The sequence below is a fragment of the Liolophura sinensis genome, chromosome 10, assembly GCF_032854445.1.
Source record: "Liolophura sinensis isolate JHLJ2023 chromosome 10, CUHK_Ljap_v2, whole genome shotgun sequence".
In the NCBI taxonomy this organism is placed as follows: domain Eukaryota; kingdom Metazoa; phylum Mollusca; class Polyplacophora; order Chitonida; family Chitonidae; genus Liolophura; species Liolophura sinensis.
In genome coordinates, this window is record NC_088304.1 from 3,857,690 (window position 1) to 3,870,180 (window position 12,491).

Below are 12,491 nucleotides of genomic sequence, written 5' to 3' on the forward strand. Positions count from 1 at the left end.
TCTGAAGTAGGTTAATTGAAGAAAGGTGTGAATCTGTTGTAAATGTACCCAACCATGTAAATGGTGTAAAATGAAATGATAAATGAATGTTTAACTGTGTCAAATAGCTTGATCATTTTTACAATTTTTGCAAATTTATATGTCAGCTTTATGTGAATAGAAAACTATTTCTGCTACAGATAAGAAAAGGAAACAGGCTGGAGATGCTGCTTCAGAAGCTGGCACTCAGGACGAAGAGACTAAACCAGTGGAGTCAGATGGGACTGGACCTGATGGGATTGGGGAAGACGTCACACAGGACGCTCCTACCACGGTGAGGCATAAATACGGCCCCGGTCTGCAAAACTAAAGCGGCTGTCTGCAAAGCTGCTCTAGAAACTGTGGTAAAAGATGTTAGATGTAAAGAAACTTCAGTTTAGAGAATGAGGCTGGAGCAGTGACGACAGCGTGATAGTCACTGAGCCTTTGTTACATCAAAAGTGGATCGTAGCGCAGTGTTTACAGTGTTGCAGTGTATCAGTTTTTATTGGAATATATTAGATGCCACTAACAACATATTAAAATAATAGGACAGGCATACATAGCCATGTCACTTACATTCATCTTGGCCAGTGATTACTTTGTGGACCAAGGCCCTGAATTCCGGCTAACACAGCAGTCTAACATATGAAACATTCAACAAATAAATTGTTTGAAACCCTTTAGATATTCAGATGATGACTATTCGTAATTTCAAGAATTGTGAATGAAAGCATCTTTGATTAAGTTTGAGACAGGCTAACAGAGGTTTATATGTGCAAGCATACACAAGTAAAAATATTTGAATCAGCAGTGGTTTAACATTTATATCAACAGCTATTTTATTTTAGTTTGTGCTTATACCAGTTTTGGACTAATTTTTTAATCTTTTCAGTTGTGTGTGAATCCCAAAATCAAAGCTACAGTAGATTTTTAATGCTGTTTTTGTTGGATGAGCGACTGAATTTTTTACTATCTTTTTTTCAGAAAATCATCATTCAGAAGGTGCTAAGAACATACTTGTACATGTGTCACAATCACCTCCCGGAGGAAGTGGCTGAGAATGATTGTGTGTATTTCCTTAGAAACACTCCGGGCATGGTGCCCCTCCCTAACAACCTGGCTGAGGCCAGTGAACAGCTGCCGGAGTATCTGGAGATGGGCTTGTTGAATGGACATTCCCTTGTCATGCTGGAGCAGATTATATCCCAGGTAATCTTCATGTCTGGCTCACTGGTGATGGTGTTCCTTGTTGGAGGCCAAAGGCCTATTTCCCAATAATGTCTAATAATCCAGATTCCTTGGGTTTAACTATAGTTTAAAGCCCAAAGGTTTATAAGATGCCTGACCGGCAGATGTAAGAAAATATCAGTGTATTACTCCATTGTGATGGGAAACAACAGCGAAGTGAATGATTAAGCTGACTTATTCTGACCTTATCCACAATTAAACATCATAGTGATGGAAATTAACTCGTCTATTTTCATTCTTTTGTGCGGATTATTGAATTATTGTAACAGTTGTCACATTATACCCTAAAGCATGTATACAAGCATGTGTAATGTAAATGTTTTATAATGTGATCAACATCTAAGATACTGTTGATGCATCTTTCTGGTCTACATATTCCAACTTGCAGGTTAGTGCAGTCAGTTAATTTTAAACTGTAAATCTGATGACTGAAGCAGAGATAGTCGTGTGTACTTGACTGAATCTTCTTGTTGACAGGTGTACATGCCACTGTTGTCATTTAACCAACATAAACAAGAGGAAGCTTCACATCTTGCTAAACCTGTTGAGGACAGGGCTCCGAGTCGGGTGGATGTATCTGTGGATGAGATGGAAGAAAGTGTGACAACAGCCAAGAGAGAGGCAGCAGAATCGCATGCAAAAGCGATGCTCAGAGATGAATTCCTGATCAACATGCAAAAGTTTGCCTCCAGCATAAACCGCACCATTCAGCAGATAGCTGGGGAAGTGCGACTGGAGGTACCCGACATTGAGCTGGGGTCAAATGTGGATGAAATCCTGTCCAATCCAGAAATGATGGAGGTGGTACGTAACTACTGCACAGAGTGGACTAAACAGATTCAAATCGCCCTTGAAGCTCAGGTGAAAAAAGTTCCACAGGGTCAGGGCCCCTTGGCTGAGATCGACTTCTGGCGAGAGAGAAATGCTTCCCTAAGTGCTCTCATAGAGCAGCTAAAAATTCCCAAAGTGGCACAAATGCTGGAGGTCTTCAAGCAGGTCGAAAATGATTTTGAGGATACCAGAGGTGAATTGAACAAATATTACGTGGAAGCCAAAGACAACGTTCGCTTCTTGTCAACTCTTGAAAGACATTTCAAGAACATTGCTCATGGTGCTACTTTCCAGGTTGTCATAGAAACCATTCCATCCATGATGAATGCATTGCGGATGGTGTGGATTATTTCACGTCACTACAACAAAGATGAACGAATGATTCCCCTCATGGAGAGGATTGCATGGGAACTTGCACAGAGAGTTCAGCGAGTCATTAATGTCCGAGAATTGTACCAGTAAGTTGGTTCTGTCATTGCAAAATTAAGCTGGTTATTTTTTAATTTGTTAAAGGTTAAGGTCAAAGAGCATGTTAGTTTCAAGGAATGGATATAAAAAAAGACTTGGCACATAGAGAGCAAAAACAGAGAAGTGAGGACAGTAGCTGATGAAACATGTCCTCTTGTAATTTACCTCAGTTAGGGTTTTATTCTGTTTAGTTGAATGCTATAATACTACCTGTGCAATTTATTAGATGTCACTGCTCTAGAATTACGCAACTTGGGTGCTATGTTATCATATTGCTACACAACAACATTAGAGCAATGCAAAGGGTTCAGGAAAACCTAAAAAAAAAAGCCAGATCAATTAGATTTAATGTGCGGAAAATTTGCTTTGTGAGCTTCTTGTACTATAATCTCATAAAGGAAATAAGAAATGAAAAATAAATAAATGATAGTCTCTGCTATCAGGTATTTTCCTGACCTGAAATATTACAGTGTTCTCAAGAGCTGAAGATTCACAGTTTGAGAACAAAATTGTGGGTCGATGCCCATGAATCATGATTTATTTTAACAGAAGTGGTCCTCATGAAGTCAAGAGGAAAACAAAAGAGGCCAAACACATGTTAAATGTATGGAAAGAATCCTACCTGGATGTGAGAGCAAAGATTGAGGCTTCTGGAAGGGATGCCAGGTGGGAGTTTGACAGAAAGAAGCTGTTTGAGAGAACAGAATACATGGGGAACATTTGCCAGGATCTGTACAATGTTGCTCAGGTTGGTACTGTGATTTTCAAAAGATATTGGTATTTAAATGTTACTCATGTTTGACCCTCACTGTGACAGGATTGACAGTCCTATAACAGTGAGATGCATTGGACACCCTAGGCTCTTTACTTCTTTCTCTAAAACCCTCCTCTAAACCATAACTCAAGTGATTAAACTATTGAGAATGGAGTGAACTTAGATCAAATGAATCCAGACATTCTTCAAAGTGATTCTGACATTGTTTGCATCAGCGGTATTAAGAACATTTCGTTTTCAGGAAATTTTGTTTTTTGGTTGAACGTTTTATTACATGTAGTTTGTCTTCATTTTTTTTCTTCCTAAACATTACCATGCTCTTTCTTTCAACTTCTGCAGGTCTTGGAAGAGTTTTACAACATTTTTGGACCAGAATTGAAAGCTGTTACTGGGGATCCCAAAAGGATTGAAGATGTGTTGAAGAGAGTTGATGCTTTAGTCAAACCCATAGAAGAGGTAACTTTACCTAAGACACTCTGATCAGTGGTTAAAATAACGGATAACGAGTCTGCATTGCTGGGGTGATATCTAACAAATATATAAAATAGTTGACACAATTGAAGAGACTTTCATATCCTGTTCACCCTCTGAAAAAATTGTCGCATATTATTATACAACCCACTGTTGCACACAAGTATCATTTGCAACATTCAGTTTCCAGCTAATAAGCTGTCTAAATGACTTTAAAATTAGATATGAAATTATAATTAATAGGCCAGATAACTGTCGCTCAATGAATGTCAGAACAGTAGCATAATGGGGGCATTTATTTTTATTTCACCAGGCAGATAATAGGGTAGTGGATTCATGACAGATGTATCATTTCTTGTCTCTGTATGATGTTTTGGCATGTCCTTAAATGTAAGACTTTAGCCTTCTTATGGGGTAAAAATGGCCTTAAAGATTACAGACTTAAAAATTCAATTCTCAACTGAAATAAAAGCTGTATTTACACCTGGCTTGGTGATTAATTCATACCTATTTACACCACAAGTCACTAATACTGAATTATTCTGCTGCTCTGTGTCAGTAACTTACACATCAGCTACATGATGTGTAAGTTACTGTTTTTTGTTATTTGGATTTGCTGTGATTGGTAGCTGACTTTTTTTTTTCTTTTGAAGGTGACATTTGAGCCGTTCAAACTTCAAAACCTGCCGAGTTGGAAGAATGTCATGGTAGGATTTGAGCGTGAAGTTCAAGCCATTGAGGGAGAAGCCAAGATGTTTATTGATGAGTCATTTAAAACCCTTCGATCAGCAGAGGGAGCGTTTGACATGCTGCTAAACTTCAAACACATCCGCTCAAGGGAGGCAATCAATGCTCAGATGATGAGAAAATTCAGTGACATTCTGGTGCAATATGGCAAAGAGGTTTGTTCTTGTCTTTTTCAAAATTGTTAAAGTAGAGTGTATGAGGAGTCATGTTGTAAATTAACATCTGCCTAAAATATGTTCCACACAGACAGGGTGACATACTTACACCACAAGGTTAATTCATTGAAGGGAATGAATGAATGATCATGGCTTAATGCCATTTTGGCAATATTGTAACCACATCATGAAAATTGAAAGTAATCAAAGAAACAGGTAGATGAGAATAAGTATAAATTTGCAAATAATCTGACATCCCACCAAAAGTTGACTGCTACAAGATGGGCTGAATGAGATGTGTTTTATTAGTCCATTATGTTAATGCGAAATTCAGTTGCATACAAACTTAATCCATTGCCCCCACCTGTTGCTATGGTGTTACCCTCTCAGACATAGAGGTATTATTTGATTTGCTGCCCTCATGTCAATCAAGTGCTCCAACCGTAGGGTTCCATGATGTCTTGCACTCTGGCCTATATGAAAAGATGGGATGCCCATGTTTAAAGGTAGGATGTCAAAACTTTGACTGACTGACTGACTGACAGAGCGACTTACAGAACTGCTTTAGTTGTGGCATTTACAAATTCTAAATTTCATCTTTCAGGTGGATACAATGGACAACCTGTTCAAGCAGTACAAGGATAACCCTCCACTGCACAAGAACCACCCCCCTGTCTCTGGTTCTATATACTGGGAGCGCTCACTGTTCCATCGCATTAAACACACCATCATCCGCTTCCAGAACATGGAGGATATGATGACAAGTGAGATGGGAAAAAGTGTAAGTCGTTTGTCCAGATCCAAACCAACTCAGCTCTCTGTTTAATGTGAAAAAAATGTCAGTTCATGGCCTCATCTTACATGGTCACTCTTACAAAGCCTTTTTAGTTCATTTTCTATATGAAGGTTTTCAGCCATTTCAGCAAAGCAATTTTTTTTACTGACATTAAAATTTTAAAGTTCAGTGTAATGCATAGCTTTTGTTTCACAAAGTTGTGACAGCTGTGTGTTAACTTTTGATATGAATGCCCAGTATGAACTTTGAACTCCACAAATAAGTACATTGTAATAACTAAATTTAAAAATTTTGTCATCAAGTCTAAACCAGCTTTGTAGTATTAGCCCCTTGTATATACTTATGTAACAGATTAAGTTTATTTACAAAGCCAGCTAGGAAAGAAAAAAAGTATTAGGAAGTTTTCCAATGTTGAAAATGGATGTTAAGATAATTGTTTTGACACAATTAGGTTCGAGCCAAGTATCTGAGCGTAGGAAAACAGATGAAGCAGTATGAAGAGGAAAAATATGAACTATGGCGGCAGCATGTGGAGCAGATCTTACCATCATTGCTGAAAAGAAACCTACTCATCAAACCATCTGATAAACTAGCACAACAACAACACCTCCAACAGCATCATCAGGTACCACCTGCAACTTCACTGGAGGGACAGCAGCCCCCGTCCTCCTCTGATGACCATGAAGGAGAGCTAGGTGAGTGGATATGAACATGTTCTTACTCATACTCATACTCGCTCAGCTGCAACTCAAAGTTTGTCTGGTACCTAAATGCAGATGAAGCTTAACTTTTAAGGAATTGGTTTTTCAGGCTTCTGTTAGGAGTTCTTTAGTTTGGTATTTGACAGTATCCAGTGGTACTAAATTCATAATCCTTTGCTAAACTTTTATTTTCACATGTTCCATAATTAACATTAACATCTATGTGTTGGGACATCTTTTCACCTACATACTGTACAGAAAGAATGGCAGTGTTGGTTTCCGATTAAGCTTTTTTTTCAGCTCCTGTATAATGGGACTGCATACATGGATTGAAGGTTAAGCTTTTTTTTTATCTCCTGTATAATGGGCCCTCATACATGGATTGAAGGTTAAGCTTTTTTTTATCTCCTGTATAATGGGCTCTCATATGTGGATTGAACATTAAACTTTTTTTAGACCCCTAATCTAAGGTATGGTATGTAAATGTACATACTTGGATGGAAAATTAAGTTCTCTTTTAGCTCCTGTATATTGAACTCTCATACATGTATTGAGGTCTAATTTTTGTTTTTACAACAATATACACTATTATTTTTAAAGTTCCATAGTTCACACGGATAATATCTGTGAAAATGTGGGTATCTGACAATAATATCTGACATGTTTATGATGATTTGATTCAACTTCATTTGGTTAGTTTGACTTGAACATTATGTGATTTTACGAACTGCCTAATCAGACGAACTACCGGTGTTCTCGTGTGCCTGTTATTGATTTTGTTTAGAATTAAATTCAGTTATTAAGGTTTACTAACTTTTGATTCTTTCATTGTCTCATATGGGTGTATATTTTGAATTTACTGAAGAGTCTGTCTCACAAGTTATGCCTGGACCTGAATACTCAGTTCGCTTCTCACGCAGAGAGAAAGGTAGTATTTTGTGAAGTCGGCATAAAACATTTTCTGAGCATCTGCTTGAAAGTTCTTTATCTTTTCTTGGTCTATGTACATGTAGAAGAAAGCTTATTATGCCTGCTAAACTGAGCTCAACTTGACTACTTTTGCCGTATATCATCATGCACTGTATACACTTCCGACTTTGTATCATGCCTTTCTGCTTTATTATCCCATCTGTCTGTCAGTGCATCACAAATCAGTTGTCTTGATTTGTTTTCCCATAATTATTCATTGTTTGAAGTTAATGATGGAACATAGCTTCACCATGATGACTTGAAGACCCAGTGCGGTTTTCAGGCTGTCAAGGTTTGAACACATTGTGGTCGTTTTTGTCCTGTTTTGTAATTTTACACTTCTCCAGAATATTTTTCAAAATTACATAGCTTCACCATAACAGTTTGGAGATCAAGCTCCAAGCTCTGCGACATTTACACAAAATTATTTCAAGTTTGTACTGTTCAAGAGCCTTTACAGTTTTCCAGACTTTTTTCAAAACTGTTGATAATTCTGAATTGAAACTTCACCAAGGCAGGTTACAGATGGCATGCAAGTTTAAGGCAGTGTTCATCCAATTTTCAACAAAGCTATGGCCATTTTGATTCTTTTGTAAACTTTTACTTAAAAACATGTAGCTATTATGCATATGGCTCGAGCTGGTAAGTGGCTTTATATTACCTGTGCAATCTCCATAGTGTTGTAATATATTATGTGCATGTGTAATCTCCATGAAGAGATCACATTAGAATATTTATATATCCTGAAAGTCGCTCACAGATTTTGAATATTCTCAATTCTAAAATGAAAAATTCTGATTCTTCATAGATTTAATTAATGAAATGCTAGCATTTGTATTTTGGCCAGTTCTTTTCCTGCTGCCAGACATGTAGCACATGTCTACTATCTGCATTTCCTATTTCAGGAAAAATACCATATTCAATTGTTTTAGTCTTATGAGGTATTGCTTTATCAAGTTCTGCACCTCATCTCTTTTCAGCTTGAATTTACAGTTTGGATAAAAATTGACTTTCAATAGTACATGTAGATCATTAAGATAAAAAGCACAGGCTTTTGTAGAGAAGTAGTATTTGCTGTTAATATTACTCTATTATAAAATAATATAAAATAATATATCGTCTTATGTATTATATTTGCTATAAGTGATGTTATGAATACTGTAATACCAAATTATGCCATTTGTAAAACATTATTTTGCCAAAACTTAATATCATTGTATTAATTAGTAACACATATTAGTCATTTCCGTTTATTAGTTTTTAACCATAAGGGTTTCCTTAAGTGTGATAATTTGACCTCAAAATGAAGTAAATTATCAGTAATAAGTATAGCTATGCTTTTCTTTACATTTTGCATTGTTTTATTTTAATGTATCTTTGTATGAAACTGAAGAATGGGGTTGTTATAAATTATTTTCTTTATTTGCATTTCATTTGCCAGCTAGTGTAAATTCATTTTGTAGATGCCATTACTTATAATATAATTTTTAAGGATAAATATTAATTTACCAAGTAAAAGTTACAGGAGAGATTGTTTGGTGAAGAATCTATCATGCTTGTTGTTGTCAGACTTTTCCTTTATCTTCCTTTGGTAGAGTATCAGTCGCAGTATTGAAGTAATCGGTTTAATTGAGTATAACAGCCGTGAACTACCGTGTGGAAAAAAGTTTGTCTGCTATTGTCTGATGGTTTGTTGTAGGCCCACAGACAGCTGTAAAGTATGTGGTTGACTTTGATCCCCAACTGAAAGAGATCATCTCTGAAACAAGACATTTTGAACAGCTGGGTTTCTCTGTACCAGAACTTGCCAGGAATGTTGCCTTGCAGGTAATGATATAAACAACAATTGTGTGAAGTTAATATGTAAATTCATAAGTTTATTTTCCATCACATTGCCCTCATTTAGTTTCCTTGCTTGTGTCATTTGTTTCTGTTAATTTAATGTCTCTATTAATGTACATTATTATATGTTTTGTGTGGTACTATGGTGAGTAAAAGAATTAATATGTTCATGTTTGCTCTAATATAGGGCACATCATGGCCTTGTATGAATTCCTGGTTAAAACTTGATTTGTAGAGTGACCAAGCTCATCACATCTGTAACAGTTTAGATCTGTTTCCGCTTACACCACTTATCTCCTTAAATAACTCAGGTTGCATTATTTGTTGTCTTTTCTTTTAACTTTTATCTGTCTGGTTGCTTTACAGGAAGAAAAGTTTATCTGCTACGTTGAGTCTTTGAGACTTATGCTTAAGAAATATCACCATTTGTTGGGATCATTGGACAATGCAGAGGTAAGGTTGCATTTTATCACCAGCTAAGCTTTGTAAATGTATTTAGGGACTAATTAGGAGAGTATCTCCACTCCCCAGCTTTATTTTAATTGAGCGAAGCTGTATGACCTTAGGTCACTTGAATTTTTGGAGAGAACCCGTCCATTCAGAAAATTGGTTCTTAAATTGCTTCCATAGATTAGCTCCCTATAATGCAATGGTAACCAATTTTTATTATTTATAGAACTGTTGAGCATGTATTGGTCCAGACGTGGCTTTCAGTAAGGACATTTATCACATACCTTGCTATCTGGTTTCCTTCAGCCATATACCTGCTGTATTTATGCTAAAAATGTCCATGAAAAAGATGTAAAGGTCGTAAACTATTGTCCCCTGTTCACACATGGGCAAAACTAAGTTGGTTTAAATCCAAAAGTGGCTTTGAGCCAGTTTGATGTCACTCGTGTAAGTGCAAAACGGGAGCATTTAAACCGCTTTATTTGCTCTTGCTAGCAACATGGCTTTAAGCTAGTTTCAGGTTTTGAGCGGATTTATCTGTGTCCTGTGAATGGTAACTGGATTAAATGCCTTGGATACATGGAGGTCAGGATGATGTTGTAATTACTAAACCAGCTTAAATGTGACCATGTGAAAGGGCCAATCCCTGATCTGGCTTAAAACGGACTTGGCCATTTGGCCATGTGAACACACTCATTTTTACAACTGGCTTTGATTTAAACCGGTTCAGATTTGATCCGGTTTAAATTTTGGCTGTGTGTACGGGGCATTAGTTTTTGTGCTGAAATTCACATTTTAGTAGCATGATATTATCCTTAGAAACAAACCATAGAACCTCTTTCTAAGATCAGTAGAACTTTCAGAATCCAGCAAAATGAGTAACTGAGCTCAAAGTTTAGGTCAAATACATTACCTTCCTGTTTCTTAAGTGCAAAATTTTGGAGCACTGTTAAACAGCAATCAAATAAAAACTAACTACTATACATACATCTGTATACTGTTAAGTTTTTCTTTTCTGTATGCTCAGGCCCAGTTACTGGAGGATCAAATGAGGGAGTTGAGAAGAGTGATCAGACCAGGGTCTAAACGTCTCAACTGGAACTCTTTGGGTATCAGTGACTTCTGCACCAAGTGTGATACAGTGAGTATACTGTCTGGCCCAGGGTTTACATGCAGAACCTCACTAGAGTTTGGATATTTCTATCGTCTTTAAGATTTTTCTTGGACATTGTGTTAAGCTCACTGAGGCTTGAAATATATGACTTCTGATGTGTGGGTAGCGTCATGGTTCTTTAAGTGTGATTCTAAATACTCTAGACTCTGCTTTATAATGCGAAGTATCTAGGGCATTGTTAGATTCTTGTCTGAGCCTTGATGCCTTCAGATTCTAATTATATGAATGTTATGCCACTGTACAGTTTTAGCTCTGTGTCCATGTTCATATGGTATTTTAACTGTTCCAAAATGATGTATGGGAGTGTAGTAATTGTTGCTAGCATCTAAAATCATTCTTCTACAGTTGTGCTTTGTATTCATGGCCTGAGAGTATGAATTTAGCTGGTTGCTTTCATTAAATGTGCTTTTTTATTTCTTAATCTGTTTAAATTTAAATTTAGCACTCATGTGATGTGATTCCTTTGCAGGCTATTTCAAAGTTTGAATCCCTAGTCAACCAGATTCAGAAGAATGCCAAAGATATAAACCAGAGATTACAAATGCTGGAGTCTGCTGATCTCTTTAAATGGCCTATTTACATGCCAAAGTGTCCAGACAAGCTCCCCACCTGCAAGGTTGGTTTTTAGGAACCCTTATTCTTTACCTTGCCCTTTCCTCGTTTTTTAATTTTTTAACTTTCAGAATTTCCATCTCCTTGTACACAATGTCATTATGTCCCTTTAGTGTATAGGTTTTTTGTCAAAACAACCTTTTATTTGAGGTGAGAATAGGGCTGTTTTGAAGATCACTGCTGACTTGACCAGTGGATGTTTAAAATTTCACCACAAATGTCTCCATAATGAACTGCATACGCAAGTGTTATTTTTGTGTTTGAAACAGGATTTTGAAACTTTTGTCGAAACACTTGTATACAAGTGAAAATGATGGCAGCAGTGTTGAAACATCCATTTTGACAGGAATCACATCCTGTTGCACCTATATGTGATTACATGATGGTGATCAGAACTAAATGACTGGATGGGGTTGGTGTGTGGCGAATTGGTGTTGAAGTATCAAAGTCTATGGCAAATATTTCAAAACTTTGTGGGCAGAAAAATATCCTCTTTTTGTATGCACAGTGGAAGAACAGAGATATTTTTTATTGCTGATGAAGAATAAGTGTATTGATTCATATGATTATTTATGAATATGTCATATCGTTATGTTTTACAGGACTTCTTTGAAACCATTGAGAAGGAAAGAGCCAAAGATTTTGAAATTCTTGCCAGAAAATATCGTGCCATTGGACCACTGCTTACAAAAATGGAGGGTCTAGTCGTTCACACTAACACGGGCAAATCTCCCAAGCTGCACAACTATTACTCATACTGGGAGAAAAAGGTCTACGAGGCTTTGACAAAGGTAACATTTCATCTCGTATGTAAATTATAAGAATACTTCACACACATTGCTATACATTTCTGTATTTCAAATTAGTGATAATTGATGATCAGCTTTTTTAAAATGCAAGTTTTTTTTTTTTTTTTTTGTGGAAAATTTGTTATTCAAAGGCATGTTATGGATGACAAGAAATGTTCCTTTTTCTTTTCATTATTTGTCAATCCTCAAAATAGCTTGATACCTTTTATTATAAGTTTGAAATCATTTTTAAAATATTATGTTACAAACTTTCTTGTTATGTGTGAATGCATAATTAGATAGAGAAAATTTAAAAAATATTATGAAAAGTATGAATGCTCTGGTAAGTCCCTCTGGATATGTTTGTCCAAACCAGTTACCCCTTCACCAAACCAATGACTCTTTCCTTCACCAAACATGTGACTCTTTCCTTCACCAAACAT

At 36.5% G+C, this 12,491-nt stretch overlaps 1 protein-coding gene across 1 annotated transcript in view; it reads left to right on the forward strand.

The window, feature by feature from the left end:
* The window catches only part of LOC135476299 (dynein axonemal heavy chain 10-like), a 58,051-nt gene that overhangs the window by 1,550 nt on the left and 44,010 nt on the right, over nucleotides 1-12,491 (forward strand). Inside the window, 14 exon segments of the mRNA XM_064756287.1 lie at nucleotides 180-313; nucleotides 1,006-1,230; nucleotides 1,747-2,558; nucleotides 3,118-3,316; nucleotides 3,683-3,799; nucleotides 4,468-4,716; nucleotides 5,321-5,497; nucleotides 5,964-6,207; nucleotides 7,079-7,141; nucleotides 8,882-9,009; nucleotides 9,391-9,477; nucleotides 10,502-10,615; nucleotides 11,118-11,264; nucleotides 11,863-12,051. Of these exon segments, the coding sequence (XP_064612357.1) occupies nucleotides 180-313; nucleotides 1,006-1,230; nucleotides 1,747-2,558; nucleotides 3,118-3,316; nucleotides 3,683-3,799; nucleotides 4,468-4,716; nucleotides 5,321-5,497; nucleotides 5,964-6,207; nucleotides 7,079-7,141; nucleotides 8,882-9,009; nucleotides 9,391-9,477; nucleotides 10,502-10,615; nucleotides 11,118-11,264; nucleotides 11,863-12,051 (2,885 nt within the window).